This window comes from Heptranchias perlo, chromosome 3 (assembly GCF_035084215.1).
Source record: "Heptranchias perlo isolate sHepPer1 chromosome 3, sHepPer1.hap1, whole genome shotgun sequence".
Lineage (NCBI taxonomy): Eukaryota > Metazoa > Chordata > Chondrichthyes > Hexanchiformes > Hexanchidae > Heptranchias > Heptranchias perlo.
Genome location: NC_090327.1, coordinates 44919293 through 44937955, shown reverse-complemented (window position 1 = coordinate 44937955; position 18663 = coordinate 44919293). Strand labels below are relative to the sequence as shown.

At 42.6% G+C, this 18663-nt stretch overlaps 1 protein-coding gene across 2 annotated transcripts in view; it reads left to right on the top strand.

Moving 5' to 3' along the window:
* lrrc69 (leucine rich repeat containing 69) overlaps positions 1–17768 on the top strand; it is a 67005-nt gene extending 49237 nt beyond the window's left edge. Inside the window, exons 6-8 of one of the 2 annotated variants that reach the window (XM_067979367.1) lie at positions 634–735; positions 15713–15892; positions 17288–17768. In XM_067979367.1, the coding sequence (XP_067835468.1) occupies positions 634–735; positions 15713–15892; positions 17288–17398 (393 nt within the window). In that variant the 3' untranslated portion in view covers positions 17399–17768. The remainder of the gene's footprint in view (positions 1–633; positions 736–15712; positions 15893–17287) is intronic. The other variant, XM_067979368.1, reaches the window with a different exon arrangement.
* The last annotated feature ends 895 nt before the right edge of the window (positions 17769–18663 follow it).

Below are 18663 nucleotides of genomic sequence, written 5' to 3'. Positions count from 1 at the left end.
ATCCTAGTAAATCTTTTCTGCACTCTTTCTAGTTTAATAATATCCTTTCTATAATAGGGTGACCTTTTAATGAGGAATGGAGTGTTCTGAAGGGTTGCGTATTTAAATTATGCGGAGCATCCTGGTTATTACAGATGTTGGATAGCTATAATATAATCAAACATTAAAACATTACCAGAAGTTTCTCTGATGAGTTTGTCTCCCAGCTCTCTCCCAACCGCTGTCTATGACCCCACTGTGTCTTCCTCATGTTCAAGTTCATCTGTCTCAGCTTCTGAGTCTGTCTCCTTGGGAATCTCACGACAGACCTTTCTGAAGAACAAAACTGTGGAGAACACAGTAGGTTACCAAAATTCATTTAATAACTTTGGGAGCATCTTGGACCTATGTAGGCACCTGAATCTTCCCCTCAGCATGCTAATGCCTTACTTTTGATTCATACCCTCCCCACCTCTTCAGTCCTGATTTGCTGCTGTTTTTACTTTGAAGACAAAAATGTGAAACACAAAATATGTGTGACAAACAGGAAATGTACACAGGTGCAAGACTTTTAATATATTATAAATATAGTAAAGTAATTGCCATGCACTTACCAAAGACAATGATTTTTATTTTGTACTTTTAATTGTAAAGTTCCTGCAGCTTAAACTTGATGAATTCTACTATGAGCAGAATCCTCTGTTGGAAAAAAAACTTATTTCGTCAACGCAACAGAATGAAGTTTTAACTCTCCAGGTAATTATTAGAGATTATTAGAGATAATTCTAACACGCCATTGAACAGCAGTGGGGGCATTCCATGCATTCATTAAATAAGTTAAAACTATAATGAGCCAGTCCTGTCTTCACTGAGGATCTAATGAAATGAATCCAATTAGCTATTTATTTCTGCATGAGCTGCTTCATAGTAGGAACATTTTATTGATATGAATATTGTTATATAATATATACTGAGAGTATGCTATTCAAGTGATAAAGGTGAAATATAAAACCTGATATAGTTCTACCTCAAATCATGTTCAATAGCATTTCAGTTCAAGTTACATGATTGAATTACGGAAGCCTGCCATGATATTGACCCCCAAAGCTTATAAAAAACAAAACAAACTTGTGCCCTTGAAATTCCAGTTCACAAGATCACAAGATAGATATAAGCAGCCGTTTTTCCCATACCAGCTCGTCTGTCCCGAGAGAAGTTACAGTTACCGCTTTAAGGTTTTTGCCTCAGCTACCCTAACTGGAACTCCATTCCACATGTTGATTACTCTTTGTGTAAAGAAGAATTTCCTGATATCAGTCTTAAATTTGGCGTTTTCTAGTTTTATCCTATGCCTTTTGTCCTAATTATTTGCATGTACATTATAAATAACACAGAATGAAAGCTATTTTAGGGATATAATGGGGGTAATTTTCAACTTCATTGTGTGGGCAGTAACTTGGTGGAGTGGATCGCTCACCCATTGTAGAATCAGCCCGGTAGTCATCCCATTGATATGGGGGGTGATCTGTTCCTCCAGGTTATCACCCAGGTGGTGAAGTTGAAGGTGACCCCTAACATGTCTTGAGAGTTGCGATGACTTTAATCAACTGTTTGGACTTCACTTTTGTGCTTTATGACATCATGCTCAACCCCTCAATATATTGTATTTTATGCAGCCTGTTTGTTATCCTATATATCCCACACTATATATATATAATATAGTCAGTGTAGAAAAAAATTTTACATTTATATAGTACCGTATCAAATCTCAACTGTCTCGAAGCACTTCACCCACAATGAATTACTTTGAAATGCAATGAAATCCATTTTTTGCACAACAATATCCTATTTACAGTAATACAAATTAGTCTGTTTTTGGTGGTATTGGTTGAAGGAAGAATGGTAAGCCAGGGTCTGGGGAGTGCCATGGAATCTTTAATGTCTGCTTGAATTCCACACTATGTTTAACATCTCATCTGAAGGATAGCACCTGCAACAATGAAGCACTGGTGCAGTACTACATTTCAGCCTAGATTACAAAATATATTTTATGAATTAGTGCACCCGATGCAAAGTTTTGCATGCCCAAATGATTTCTTGCCCAACAAAATTAATAAAGATACTAGCTGCACAGGTGAATTATAAAATGCTTCAGTAAAGTAAAAGGAAAAAATGCAAATTCTGAAAATCTGAATAAAAATAAAATGTTGGAAATACACAGCAGGTCAGTCAGCAACTGTAAAGCGAACAGACAGGTTACGTTCTTGGTGTGATAAAGGGTTACAGATCTGAAACATCATAACCTGTCCTTTATACAGATGCTGACTGACCTGCTGTATATTTCCAACATATTCTTTCGTAAAATGCCTTCATGATTAATGTTGTTGAATGCTGAACTTATTCACAGGTTTTAGAATACTCATCTGGATTCAATAAAAGACATGCGGATTTTAATGCTGAAAATAAAATTACAATAATGTTTGCAACTACAGAGATCAATATGTTAAATTCCTCAAACAACTAATTTAAATTTAAGCAGTGAGTAAGCATTTTCTCTTTATAACTTGAGTGATAAGCACTGTAGTTCTTTTGAATAGCTTTCATTGTGTTTATTGTAGGGGACCCTGTTCATCTCCTGCTACAAATCAAACACATTTCCTGGAATCTGGAATTGTGTTTCTTGGCCTAGATTCAGAGAATTATTGAACTTTACTAGTTGACCTCAGTACCCCATGCATAGACATCTTGTGTTTTAGTAACTATTTTGGCCGAGATCTAGCAACACACACTGCAGAACATCAGTCGAACTGAAGCAGAATCCTAGCCATTTATATCCTGCTTGTAATGTCTAAGACTAGTTTGTTTACAGTGAAACAGGTTCAAATGGCATTTAGTTAAGAAACATGAACAAAGGCAATGTTATTACATTTTTGCTTTGCTGGAGAAGTGTAAATATAGGGCTCTATTTTAGCACCCGCGATCGGGTGCGTTCCTGGCGGGGGGGCTACGAAAATCGGGGATTCCCGGGGCGGGGCAGGAGCCCGGCTCCAAACCGCCCACTTCCGGGTTTCCCACTGACGCGCTGACATGCACGAGCAGCCCCCGCATGTGGGACTTCCGCCGGCAATTAAAGCCGGCGGGGTGCCACTTAAGGTATTTATTTTGGTATTTCAGGTTGTTTACAGACCTGATTAACGTGATATTTTAGGAGGGTTGGGATTTTACAAACAACTGGGACTGTTTCCCGTACTGGGGGAAACACTCCCAGTTCAAATGGACATGTTGCAGCCATCAGCCTGTGGCAGCTGCAAAGGTCCATTTGACAAGTGGGGGGGGAGACCCTCACTCATTGCAGGAGGCCACTCTGTCACTTTGGACAAAGTTTGGCCTCCACCACCCTCCTCCTAACAACAAAATTCACCAACTTGCACACTTACCCCGGTGTCCAGACACATGTACCTACCTTGCGGACCCCCTCAGATGTACATCTTCCGGATGGGGGCCGCCGTAGCTGCAGTCATGACCTCCTCGGAGGGCGAACAGCATCACGAGCCTCGCCATCCACGCCGTCCACCTCTGACACGTGGAGCTCCACAACACAGTGCTGTGACACATCCACCTGCACAGCAGGAGGGAGGGCAACCACAGAGAGAGATGCGTCGCAGAGGGCACTACCCTCGCCACAGGGTCCACAGACTGAGGCTCAGCTTCCTGGACCTCTCTGAGCAGCAGTGCACACAGAGGCTCAGAGTCACTCAACATGTAGTCGTGGACATCTGCAGCCTCCTTCATGCTCACGACACGTTTGCCTTACGCTGCCTACTGCACATATGTGATGCATGCCCTGTGGCTGCAGCACAGGTAATGGCAGGTTGAGTGAGGCTGGCCGTGAAAGAGATGCATGAGAGGGTGAGTATGAGATAGAGCCATGAGATTGTATGAGGATTGGGTTGAGTGGTAGTGGCGGGATGAGTACTGGCGAGGTGAGTAAGTGCAGGTAAGATGAGGATGAAGTTTGAGTGGGTGTGAGGAGTGATGTGACAGAGTAGTGTTGGCAGTGCAGAAGGAGATGTGGGGTGGGGGCGGTGATGTGGCAGACGGAGTGTAGGGGAATGAGTAAGTGTACTCACTTTGGCTGACCTACTTAGGTCATTGCAGCGCCTCCTGTACTGTATGTTGGTGGTGCTGGTGACCTCGTCTGCCACCTCGAGCCAGGCCTTCCTGGTGGCAGAGGCAGGCCACTTCCTCCTGCCCGCGAGGGGGAAGATCTCTATCCACCGCCTCCTCCTCACCCCATCCAATGATACCTGGAGTGAGGCATCATTAAACCTGGGAGCAGCCTTCCCCCTGGGCTGCTCTATGCTATAATTTTTTCTATTTCTTGCAGCATCAGTCAGTGGAGGACTGCCCCTTTAAATAGAGCTCCTCCAGCTGACAGACCTTACTGCGCATGCGCAGTCCACCCGCCGCGCAGCTCAGCAGCGGGGAACCCGGAACAAGAGCTAAGTGGATCCAATCAGCCTGCGATTGCGCGCGGGGCAGACTGATTTCACCGGGCTGTTAGCCACGCGCCCAATCGCCCCCACCCCCCGCCCCCATGGTAATATCGGGCCCATAATTTCCAACTTTTAATCTTTTGAATACTGAATTAAAAGTATAATGTTCACTGCAGAGTGCAGAAGAAAGAATGAATACAATGATATTTAGGTGGGAAAAAGAACTCGATATAATGCTGTTGCCATAATGGATCATTTTCTTCCATTACTCCACTGCTGCTTGGATTTGATTCATGACAGCAGCTGATGCTCTGTTTTGGTAGTCAAGTGTGTGTCAAGTTTTATTATTGATTCTCAGAGTATCACATGTGAGGATGCACCAGAGGCAAATCTGACACTTACCATCCAGCAGCAGTTAGATTTGATCTCTGTTAGTGTAAGCCATCCTGACAATTGGAAATCATTTCAGACATCCCAGAAGCATTGCAGTCACTGATGTCTGGATATCCTTCACTCAACAATTTACCAGTGATTCCCTGGCTATGTACCTGGTGGCATATTTTCAAAACTGTTCTTTGATAAACCTTTTTTAAGTGATAATGATTTAGAAAGTGAAGAATAAAGTGAAAGCAACAAATTTGTATTTCCGGAATGGTAAAATACCACTATTCCTGTTGATTTTAATAAGTAACAGTGCCATTAGTAGTATTTCGATATTAGATGGATTGTGGATTTTTACATATCTCACATCAATCTATCATAATACCATTATATTCCTAGCCACTGTGAGAGTGCCTTATGGAGAAGTCTGTTGTGGTCCAATTTTTAATCAATGCAGTTTTCATGTTGCATTGATGCAAATGTTGCAATATAACTGGGGATGAAGTTAGATTAAATTGACAGTGCATCAAATTTTGGCTAGCCACATGAGGTGCATTGTCTGACCAGAGAGCAATGCGGAGCCAGCAGTATAAGTCTGTAATGTTGGTATCAGTCTCAAACAATTACTGGAATATAACATTGTCTTTAAACATCTGCCTTTGTACTTTGTTGTCCATATGTATCCAAGCTGATTAATTGCATGTGGGTTCATTTTCTTTAAACAATGAACATCTTTACAAAGTGCCTTATCTTACTATTGCACTGCACTTGTAGTGATTATGTAAAAGTAATGCAGTTCAGTAACAGAAGAAAGAACTTGCATTTATATAGTGCCTTTCATGACCTCAGGACATCCCAAAGTGTTTTACAGCCAATGAAGTACTTTGAAGTGTAGTCACTGTTGTAATGTAGGAAAATGTGGCAGTCAATTTGCCCACAGTAGGATTCCATAAACAGCAATGAAATAAATGACAAGATAATCTGTCTTAGTGATGTTGGTTGAGGGATAAATGTTCATCAGGACTCCGGGAGAACTCCCCTGCTCTTCTTCGCTAGGTGCCATGAAATCTTTCTACTCAAGATGGCAGATGGCACTTCAGTCTAACATCTCACCCGAAAGGCAGTGTCTTCAACAGTGCAGCACCCCCTCAGTACTGCACTCGAGTTTCAGTCCAGATTATGTGCTCAAATTTCTGGGGTGGAACTTGATCCCAAAACCTTTTGACTTAAGAGGCAAGAGTGCTACCACTGAGCCAAAGCTGGCAAACTTAATTTCATTCATGCATGTCCTTCATTCTTATAAGGTGTTATTCTGTGCTGGAATTATAAATTTGAAAGTCTGATTCACTTTGCTAGCATTTTTAATCTCAAAGGCAATGTAAATCTGTAAATATAAACTGCATTTAATCACCACTGCCATTGCATGACTCCAAATGCTGATGCAGTATAGCTATAGGACAGTGTGCAGTTGTCACCATATTACAGGGTACAGTACTTATTTGTAACAGCTGGTAATTCTGTGGGAAACTTAACTTCACAACTGGAGTACATGGTGGGGGGGAGAGAGTAACCAGTCAGCCTAACGCCGGTGGTGGGGAAACTTTTAGAGACAATAATCCAGGACAAAATTAATTGACATTTGGAAAAGTATGGACTAATAAATGAAAATCAGCAGGGATTTGTTAAAAGAAAATCATTTTTGACTAACGTGATTGAGTTCTTTGATGAAGTAACAGAGAGGGTTGATGAGGGGTAGTGCAGTTGATGATGGGCACTGCATTTTAGGAAGGATGTAAAGGCCTTAGAGAGGGTGCAGAAAAGATTTACTAGAATGGTTCCAGAGATGAGGGACTTCAGTTACGTGGATAGACTGGAGAAGCTGAGGTTGTTCTCCTTAGAGCAATGAAGGTTGAGAGGAGATTTGATAGAGGTATTCAAAATCATGAGTGGTCTAGACAGAATAGATAGAGAGAAGCTGTTCCCATTGGCAGAAGGGTCGAGAACCAGAGGACACAGATTTAAGGTAATTGGCAAAAGAACCAAAGGCGACATGAGGAAAAGCTTTTTTGTGCAGCGAGTGGTTATGATCTGGAATGCACTGCCTGAAAGGATGGTGGAGTTGGATTCAATCATGGCTTTCAAAAGGGAACTGGGTAAGTATTTGAAGAAAAAAATTGCAGGACAATGGGGAAAGGGCAGGGGAGTAGGACTAGCTGGATTGCTCTTGCAGAGAGCCGGCACGGGCTTGACTGGCAGAATAGCTGCCTTCTGTGCTGTAACCATTCAATGACTCTATGATTGTGGATATGGACTTTCAAAAGGCATTGGATAAAGTACCACATAATAGACTTGTTAGCAAAATTAAAGCCCATGGGATTAAAAGGTTGGTGGCAGCGTGATTACAAAATTGACTAGGGCACAGAAATCAGAGAGAAATGAACGGTTGTTTTTCAGACTGGAGGGAAGTATACAATGGGGTTCCCCAGGGGTCAGTATTAAGACCACTGTTCTTCTTGATCTATATTAATGATCTGGACTTGGGTATAGAGGGTGTACTTTCAAAGTTTGCAGATGACACAAAACTTGGAAATGTAGTAAACAATGTGGAGGATAGAAACAGGCTTCAGGAGGACATAGACTGGTGAAATGGGCAGATACATGGCAGAGAAGTGTGAAGTGATGCATTTTGGTAGGCAAAATGATGAGAGGCAATATAAACTAAATGGTACAATTTTAAAGGGGGTGCAGGAACAGAAAGACCTGGGGGTGCACATACACAAATCTTTGAAGGTGGCAGGACAAGTTGAGAAGGCTGTTAAAAAAGCATATAGGATCCTGGGCTTTATTAATAGAGGCATAGAGTACAAAAGCAAGGAAGTTATGCTAAATCTTTGTAAAACACTGGTTAGGCCTCAGCTGGATTGTTGTGTTCAATTCTGGACAGCACACTTTAGGAAGGATGTCAAGGCATTAGAGAGGGTGTAGAAGAGATTTACTAGAATGGTACCAGGGATGAGGGATTTTAGTTTGTGGAGAGACTGGAGAAGCTGGGGTTTTTCTCTTTAGAACAGAAAAAGTTAAGGGGGGATTTGATAGAGGTGTGCAAGATCACGAACGGTTTTGATAGAGTAAATAAGGAGAAACTGTTTCCAGTGGCAGAAGGGTTGGTAACGAGAGGACACAGAATTAAGGTGATTGGCAAAAGAGTCAGAGGTGACATGAGGAAACATTTTTTTATGCAGCGAGTTGTAATGATCTGGAATGCACTGCCTGAAATGATGGTGGAAGCAGATTCAATAGTAACTTTCAAAAGGGAATTGGATAAATATTAGAAGGGGAAAAAAATTACAGGGCTATGGAGGAAGAGCGGGGAAATGGGACTAATTGGATTGCTCTTTCAAAGAGCCTGCTCAGACATGATGGGCCGAATGGCCTCCTCCTGTTCTGTATCTACTGTGTTACTATGATGAAGCTGCCACTGAGAAAAGTGGCAGTGGTGCATAACACTACTCCGCTGATCATTTGACTTGTTGGTTCTACAAAGTCTGTGCTCCTATCCAAGGCGCTGACCCAAATTTCAACTTTTCAACACATTGCAGGTTGAGAGGTATGCTAAGTGGTATTTTGGCCATTCAAGTTTAGGTTGTTAGGAACATATTTGAGCCATTGTCACAAAGACCTAATCTGAAACAGAAAAATGGAAACTAGCACATTGGGAAAAGAGATGAGACAGATATTCAAATAATTCCCTGCCCCCAAATTGTAGGAAAAAAAATGCTTGTTTTTTCTGCAGTTGCTCTAGACATTTTCCCCCTCAAGTGATTAGCTAAAAATACATCCAGACAAAAATCCTCTGCAAGATCCTCTTGTAGCCACAGTATTTATGTGGCTGGTCCAGTTAAGATTTTTTTGGGGGGTCACCATTGACCAGAAACTTAACTGGACCAGTCATATAAATATTGTGGCTACAAGAGCAGGTCAGAGGCTGGGTATTCTGCGGCGAGTGACTCACCTCCTGACTCCCCAAAGCCTTTCCACCATCTACAAGGCACAAGTCAGGAGTGTGATGGAATACTCTCCACTTGCCTGGATGAGTGCAGCTCCAACAACACTCAAGAAGCTCAACACCATCCAGGACAAAGCAGCCTGCTTGATTGGCACCCCATCCACCACCCTAAACATTCACTCCCTTCACCGCTGGTGCACCGTGGCTGCAGTGTGTACCATCCACAGGATGCACTGCAGCAACTCGCCAAGACTTCTTCGCCAGCACCTCCCAAACTCGCGACCTCTACCACCTAGAAGGACAAGGAAGCAGGCACATGGGAACAACACCACCTGCACATTCCCCTCCAAGTCACACACCATCCCGACTTGGAAATATATCGCCGTTCCTTCATCGTCGCTGGGTCAAAATCCTGGATCTCCCTACCTAACAGCACTGTGGGAGAACCTTCACCACACGGACTGCAGCAGTTTAAGAAGGAGGCTCACCACCATCTTCTTAAGGGCAATTAGGGATGGGCAATAAATGCTAGCTTGGCCAGCGACGCCCACATCCCATGAACGAATAAAAAAGAAAGTGCTGATTTGGTGCCCTAAGGATCAGTATTGGGACCACTGCTGTTTCTAATTCACATTAATCACTTGGATTCAGAAATTTGATTGAAATTGGTTAAATTTGTTGTTGATACCAAATTGGAAGGTGTAGCTCGGATAATGGAAAATGAGTTGGACAAAATATGAAAATGGACAGAACAAGGGCAGATGAAATTTTATAAGGACAAGTGTAAAGTATTGCATGTAGGAAGAAATCTGGGCAACACATTTCCAACGTGAATGGCATCAAAATAGCTAAGGTTGAAGTTGAAAATGATTTATCCATTTTAGTAGATTAAAAGTTCAACATGTTCAACCACTGCAAAGCAGCAACCAACAAAGCAAATAGAATGCTGAACTATGTAGTCAAAACAGTAGAGTACAATTCAGAAGTCATGCTGAAACTGTATAGTGCTCTGGTCAGACCACACCTTGAGTACCATGTCTATTTCTGGTCACCAAGACACAAGTGAGCCATTCAATGTCTGGTGGTAATTTATTGAAGAGCTTCAAAGCTAATTCCTAGCATCAGAAGGCTGAGGCATGAGAAGATGCTGAAATTTGGGCTCGGTGTGGAATTGATGAATTTGCCCTTTAGCTTTTAAAGTAATATTGAAAGAGAAGTTGTACTTTTATAATAGGTTCTGTCCATTCAAAACAAAGCAAAATAACACTCCTAATATTTTTTTTACTGTTTCTTTATTGAAGGAATTTTAGGGCAATTGCACGTTCATTGCTCTTGAAGATACAGTTTTAAAAATAATTTAATATATTTTAGTGAATAAAATTACACATAGCTCAGTCCACTCTGTCTGGAACTATAACTGTTTTGAAAATTAACATGTTTTTGATACATTTTGAATAGTAAAAACAGATGCTAACAAAATACAGTGTTACTTTCATAACTCTTAAGCAAACCTTTCAAATTCTGAACTAATTTTAATCATGTATCCTGATGATGTTTATATTTTCAAAATCAGTAAAAATGTTCCATATGGAAATTATACAATATATGGGATCAGTTCAAAGAGCACAAGATGAAGGAGGCCATTTGACCCATCTCAGCTCATTCATCCAGGAAAAAATATCAAGCCAATCACGTCACCTAACTAGTTCTGCCCACTACAAAACAAAAAGCTGCGCACACTGATACCTTGTAGTTTGTAGACAGTTGTTGAAGTTTGAGCTATCGTGTAGTAAAGTAATCTTAGTTGTACCATGTGTGTGGTCAGGCAACAATCTTCATATTTTTTCACATCTCCATCTTTTGACGGCATAATACATATACCTGTCTAAAATTATATTTTAAACAGGTAGTAAAGCTAGACGATGTTATGGCAAGCAGTGAGTTCCAATAACTATTAACTCCCCTTCTAAGTCTAACGACCTAGTCAGTCTCTTGCAGAGACATCTCTGATAGCTTGTTGCTAGCAGTGACCTGTTCTCTATATATTCATTGAAAATACTAAATCCCTTAGCAAATTTTCAGAAAGGCAACTTTTATTTAATGGCATTTACCAATTGTTGATTTTGTTTTACTAACATTAAATAAGTGTTGCTGCACAGTTTAAACGTACAATTAAAATGACGATGGTCCCAAAAAATAGCGATCCTGCATCGCTGCCATAGCATGGCTGTGTGGGACTTCTGTTGAACTCCAAAGTTGCCTGACCCTGCCAGATTTCCCTGTCCATTTGCATATACACCTAACGATATTTTTTTTTAAAGTTAATTGGTCCTGAAAATACAGTATTTAAAATAATTTTACTTTATTGTTAATGGCTAAAATTATATACCCCTCAACCAGTGGTAACATGTGCTGCCTCTGAAATTGGGTCAGACTGCAAATGCCCAGGCATCTGTAACTGCATTATGCTCATCCTTCCAATTTATGTGGAATTACCTGACTTCTGGTCTGTGCTTCCCTGATAAGTTGATCAAGATCAAGAACTCACTCTGTGATTTCACTGGCTTCAATCCACTTCCTACATCTCTGTGACATAGGCTGTTGGTAGAGCAAGTTGCTACTCCACTGAGACACCTTAATTCCTAAGTGTTCCAGTATAAAGCTTTCAACAAACAGCATTATATTTTCTTTTTTCTCATCCTGTCATTTTTAATAAATTATTGGTGATTATTTTTTAATCAAGCTAAGGATCATCAGTGTTGGAGAATGAATAAGTGCTTTTTTGCATCTCATGTTTGTATTTTAAGGATTAGATACAAGCAAAATCTTGCTCTGCACTGGTTCAGCAGTGTGTCTTTTTATCAATTTTCTACCCTCCTCACCTGAATATACTGACTCATGCTGAGGTAAAGTTTCACAGATGCTTGCAGCCCTCTGGTACCTCACTTAAGTGGCTATTTTTGAGTTGAGATAGTGAGTGTTGATGGTAGGGTTGCCAACCCTCCAGGATTGTCCTTAAGTCTTCAGGTATTAAATATTAATCTCCTAGACACTGCCACAAGGAACTCAGGAGAAAAGTTATAGGAGCATTAAAATAATAGTGTGTTTTATTAAATTTTCTTTGAACACTTCTGTTTATTAGTTATAAAAATATTAGAGATGGGGAAAAAAAGGCTGTTTGATTGGTAGGGTGGTTCATAGTATCATAGTATGTTACAGCACAGAAGGAGGCCATTTGGTTCCTGTGCCAGCTATTTGAAAGAGCTATCCAATTAGTCCTACTCCACCGCTCTAACCCTGTGGCCCTTCAAGTGTTTATCCAATTCCCTTTTGAAAGTTATTATTGAATCTGCTTCCACCACCCTTTCAGGCAGTGCATTCCAGATCATAACAACTCTGCATAAAAAAATGTTTTCTCATGTCATCTCTGGTTCTTTTGCCAGTCACCTGAAACCTGTGTCCTCTCGTTACCGACCCTTCTGCCAGTTCCTCCTTATTTACTCTATCAAAACCGTACATGATTTTGAACACCTATCAAATCTCCTCTTAATCTTCTCTGGTCTAAGGAGAACAATCCCAGCTTCTCCAGTCTCTCCACATAACTGAAGTCCCTCATCCCTGGTACCATTCTAGTAAATCCCTTGTAAGGAGTCGCACAACACCAGGTTATAGTCCAACAGCTTTATTTGAAATCACAAGCTTTCGGAGCTTTGCTCCTTCATCAGGTGAAGACAGCTGATGAAGGAGCAAAGCTCCGAAAGCTTGTGATTTCAAATAAAGCTGTTGGACTATAACCTGGTGTTGTGCAACTCCTTACATTTGTCCACCCCAGTCCATCACCGGCATCTCCACATCACAGTAAATCTCTTCTGCACTCTCTCTAAAGCCTTGACATCCTTCCTAAAGTGTGGTGCCCAGAATTGAACACAATACTCCAGCTGAAGCCTAACCGGTGTGTTATAAAGGTTTAGCATAACTTCCTTGCTTTTGTACTCTATGCCTCTATTAATAAAGCCCAGGATCCCATATGCTTTTTTAACAGTCTTCTCAACTTGTCCTGCCACCTTCAAAGATTTGTGTACATATTCTCCCAGGTCTCTCTCTTTCTGTACCCCCTTTGAAATTGTACCTTTTAGTTAATATTGTCTCTCCTCAGTCTTCCTACCAAAATGGTTGGAGGTCTTTTGATGATATCTCCAGGATTACTTGCAACCAGCGTTGGCAACCCTAGCTGATGGGCTACTTAACTGTACAGGCATCTCAGAAAGCCTGATCCTTCCATACTAACATCAACATATGAGAACTCTTCATCAGGAGTTACCGGATAGCAATTGGGCATGGATACTCTGGTTGATTTTTCTTTCTTCCTTAGCCTGGAGGTGCTGAGGCTATTTGTAGTCCCCGACTGCTGCCCTCGCTGAGATCAGCCAACTCAGTACAAATGTAGATTATACTATGAACCTTCTAGTTTATATGGGCTCGATGTTACCAGGGCTGCGGGTTCGCGGCGGGGGGGCGGTGAAATTAGTCTTCCGCCCGCGCGATCGCAGCCTAATTGGATCCACTTACCTGGTCTTCCGGGTTCCCCACTGCTGATCTGCGTGGCAGGCGGGCTGCGCATGCGCAGTAAGGTCTGTCAGCTGGAGCAGCTCTATTTAAAGGGGCAGTCCTCCACTGACAGATGCTGCAACAAATAGAAAAAATTACAGCATGGAGCAGCCCAGGGGGAAGGCTGCTCCCAGTTTAATGATGCCTGACTCCAGGTATCATTAGATGGGGTGAGGAGGAGGGGGAGGACAGAGATCTCCCCCCCGGCGGGCGGGAGGAAGTGGCCTGCCTCTGCCACCAGGAAGGCCTGGCTCGAGGTGGCAGAGGAGGTCACCTGCACCACCAACATATCGCCCACCTGCACACAGTGCAGGAGGCGCTCCAGTGGCCTAAGTAGGTCAGTCAAAGTGAGTACACTTACTCATTCCCCTACACTCCATCTGCCACATCACCGCCCCCACCCCACATCTCCTTCTGCACTGCCAACACTACTCTGTCACATCACCCCTCATACCCACTCAAAGCTCATCCTCATCTTACCTGCACTTACTCACCTCGCCAGTACTCATCCCACCACTACCACTCAACCCAATCCTCATACAATCTCATGGCTCTATCTCATACTCACCCTCTCGTGCATCTCTTTCACAGTCAGCCTCACTCAACCTGCCACTACCTGTGCTGCAGCCACAGGGCATGCATCACATATGTGCAGTAGGCAGCGTAAGGCAAACGTGTCGTGAGCATGAAGGGGATGCACAAGGGTGTTTGAGGGTTTGTCATGGTTTTTACTTATATTGAATTTCTGACCAACTCACATCACATATTATATTGGCACCACTACTGCCACGTCTTTGCGAATCTTGTCTGGTTTGTGCAATAATGCCCTTTCCTGAGGATCACAATGAAGATCCACAACTGAAGACACCCATTGTGTCACTGCAGAGTGGTGTAGGTGTATTTGCAGGGCTCTTTTGTGGAGACGTCGGCGATGTCCCCGGTGGCACTCTGGAAGGATGCGGAGGAGAAGTTGTTGAGGGCAGTGGTGACTTTGACAGCGACAGGTAAGAAGATGGTGCTCGGGCCAACCGGGAGCAGCTCGGCATGAAGGAGGCTGCAGATGTCCACGACTACATGTCGAGTGACTCTGAGCCTCGGTGTGCAATGCTGCTCAGAGAGGTCCAGGAAGCTGAGCCTCGGTCTGTGGACCCTGTGGCGAGGGTAGTACCCCCTGCGACGCATCTCTCTCTGCGGTTACCCTCCCTCCTGCTGTGCAGGTGGATGTGTCACAGCACTCTGTTGTGGAGCTCCACGTGTCAGAGGTGGACGGCGTGGCCGGCGAGGCTGGTGAGGCTGGTGATGCTGTTCGCCCTCTGAGGAGGTCATGACTGCAGCTACGGCGGCCCCCATCCGGAAGATGTACATCTGAGGGGGTCTGCAAGGTAGGTACATGTGTCTGGACACCGGGGTAAGTGTGCAAGTTGGAGAATTTTCTTGTCAGGAGGAGGGTGGTGGAGGCCAAACTTTGTCCCAAGTGACAGAGTGGCCTCCTGCAATGAGTGAGGGTCTCCCCCCCCCACTTGTCAAATGGACCTTTGCAGCTGCCACAGGCTGACAGTTGCAACACGTCCATTTCAACTGGGACTGTTTCCCCCAGTATGGGAAACAGTCCCAGTTGTTTGTAAAATCCCACCCCTCCTCACATAATCCCTTAATCAGGTCTGTTAATGACCTGAAATACCTAGATAAATATTGTCAAGTGGCATCCCGCTGGCTTTAATTGCCTGTGGGATTCCCACCTGCGGGGGCTGCGCGCGCACGCCAGCACGTCTGTGGGGAACCCAGAAGAGGGAGGGTTGGAGCCGGGCTCCGGACCCGCTCCGGGATTCCCCGATTTTCGGAGCCCCCCCACCAGGAATGCACCCGATAGCTAAAATGAAGCCCTATAGCTCAGCATTTACACATGCAATGCATTTACTCATTATGCTATTATATGAAATCAGCAGCTAGTTTATCCTTAATACAGCATTTCCATTTCTCACAAGTCACCTATTTGTGGCCTCTAATTAAAACTACCAACTTACAATTGTTATGGACAGTCATGTGATGTGGATTTATATGCAGTAACAACTGAAACTGGGATCTATCCAAACTCATTTCATTTAGGATTGTCACAACAGTCTGAGAAAAGATTTCATCTAATTAATCTGAGCTAGATTCAGATGTACATCTCTAAAGTGAAACGACAGTATGCAATTCCATTATTGCTCTCCTAATTGTACATTCTCTTTATAATTTGAAGGAAATTACAGCAAGGTATATCATGAAGAAGCTGAAGGGCAATTCATTCAACCTGAATACAGGTCTTAAAGATTACCCAGAAGCGAGAAAAATATTGGATCGTGCAAGCATATGTGCTCTATGTAAAGACAGCTTTCTAAACACTTGGCTTGAATGTGTGACCTTTGTTAATATAACACAGGTAAAATATTTTGTTTCAAATACTGTATACATACAGAAATAGACAGGGGACAGATGTTTGGATGAAATAATTGGATTTTTAAATAACCAGATCAGAAGCTTGTAAAGATTCAAAGAGAAATCAATTAAGTGTCCAGTTTGGCAGGCAGTGTGCACGTGCATATTCTGCGCCAAAAGTGCGCCGCCTACCATATTGGTAAAGGCTTCTGCCTGCAGCTTGTGTCGTGCATGCTGTGGTCAGTATTCTCAAGTGCATGGCAGCCAAACCAGTGGCCCTTAAATGGAGGCTGATTCCCAAAAGGTAAGTTGTAACTTTTTTGCATACCTTATTGTGGAGCCAGGAGGAACAGGAGTGCTACTTCTGGCTCCACATTAAATTTGCAGCCGCTGCCAGCCACTGCTTGCCCCATCCCGATTGCCATCACCTACCCACGCTCCCCCGGACTCTGCTTACCATCGCGGCCGGTGTTCAAGCTGGCCAATCTTCGTGCTTTCCAGGACCAGCGAGTTTCCTATGTGTCCTGGCTTTTTCTAGCAGTTTCTATACAGTCTTATTTTGGATGGAGTAACCATCCACCCCAACATGGGAGCCCATATTAATGAGAGTATAGCCTAGGGAGGGGATTTCCAGACCAATGAAAGGGACTTACAGGCCAGGAGTCTTCTTATTCCTGGCTAGTATGCCGATTGAAGGCAAGTGTGCTGGCCAGCGGAAGTAGAGTGCACCCTGGAGAACAGGCCTGGGTGGTGGACTGGGCCCCTGCAGATTTAAAAAATGTTAACAGCACTTTTCAGCCCTCTTATTATAGGGGTCGATCGGCTGTTTAAGCAATGTTTTCAATGGAGAGGGGATCCTCTGCCTGGATTCCCAACTTCCTCCGACTAGTGAGCGCCCGTGATGCACCCTATTTTCATGGGTGCCTGCTGTTGGTATTATAATGGTGACCTCCTTCTGATCCTGCATACTTTGGTGGGGTTAGCACTGAAGGTCACCAGTGGGTGCATCCTGGACCTTAGGCCAGAATGGACGGCCTCAAGATTTTCAGGTCCAATGGATCTCTCAGACATTGCTCAATTTTTAAAAAAAAATTAGGGTTATTAATGATACTAAAAATATGTATGGGAATATGCCATGAGAATGAAAAATTGAAACAGAATAATAATTTAGCAAAATATATTCTATTGATTAATGCCAATACACCATGTTGCTCTTTGGTCTGAGTGGCAAATTTGACAAATTTTGCTTCATAAATAGTCATTTATTAAATTCAAGTGCAATTTTTTAGTCCCAGCTCTAATGTATTCTTTGGATTTAATCTGAAACTGTTTTTATCTGAAAATAAAGAATATAACTTTGTTTCGTGATTTATATTCTTTTTACTTTTTTATCTTTCAGGAAACTAGCATGACCAGACCTGTTCACATTATCCCTGTCCGAGCCTTGCTTTGCTCATACAAATGTTTCAATGAAACAGGCCATGAATTCTACGGGATAGCAGTACCATGAGTAACATAACCTGACAATATTGGATAATGAACATTAATAAACTGAAGACCAATTTTGTATCAGTGAACTGCAAATGACATACATTTTAGTTGCGATTTGGGAAATAACAAGAGAAGATCTCATTGTTCACAATGATAAAGTATAGGCTGTTCACAGATTACATGTTTTCCATATCCCCAAGCACTAGAATACAGTATTCTATTTTTATCATGCCTGTTTCAAACATGTCTTTATTTTTTGTTCAGCTTTAATGTTAGTTAATTGGTGATCCACCTTTTGGGAGAGTGAAAATGTCCTTTGTGACCCCATATTGTCTTTTCATACTAATGCTTAAGTTCCTGCTTAAAGTAGCTTTACCTACAACAGAAAATTGTTACTCTGTCTTTTTGTCTGTCTCCTGATAAATTTGAAGTGGAGCACAGAGTTCATGAAGCACATGCTAGGACAGCCATGTTACACTGATTCCATTTGGATTCTACTCAATTTGTGTCATGTTAGACATCTTTCCAAAGATTGCCAAATTGGTTAGTTCAATGCTTTTTGTGGAGTTATATTCTCACAAGTAACGTCAGGGCCACTGAGTCAACAGATGTCAGAAGGGATTGTTACTTGCAGCTATCCTCATATTTTTATCAAACATTACTGTATGGACTTATCAGCTAAAGCTTATCTGAAGTTTGAGATATCTGTTCTCACTTTCGGTGCTTTATCTATACAAAGAGGGCCAGACTCCTCCTGTGTACTACAGGATTGGACTCCTATGGTATGTGGAGAATGTTGAGTGAGAAATAAAATGAGATCCGCCTCATTCAGTGAAAGCATTCACCCAACCATCCATTCTTCCTTCCCTCCTTTGATCACAGACATGCTGCAGTAGAGGGTACTAAGTGGAAGCTAGATGCTTTTCCTCAGGAAGGGAAACATCAAGTGGGAGAATCGTACTGTGCTGTCTACCATATTCCTCGCCTTGGTCAGAGCAGCATTGGCAAGAGAGAGATTACGAAATGATCTTACAGATAGCTAAGATCAGGCCAGCTATGGCATACCCTTTTTGTAAGAGTTCAATTTTAGTGAATCTAAAGAAAGGAGGAATCAATAAAAATTTCGGATTTATCTGCCCAGGTCATTGCCTGACTAGTGGGTAAGTAAATCGTGTATGTGGCTGCACCGTGTCTGGATGGGGCGGGCTTGATGCATCAAGTGGAGTTTTCCTGTACTTCTTTTCATATGTTCCTATTTTATTAGACAGATTTGTAGTCACAATC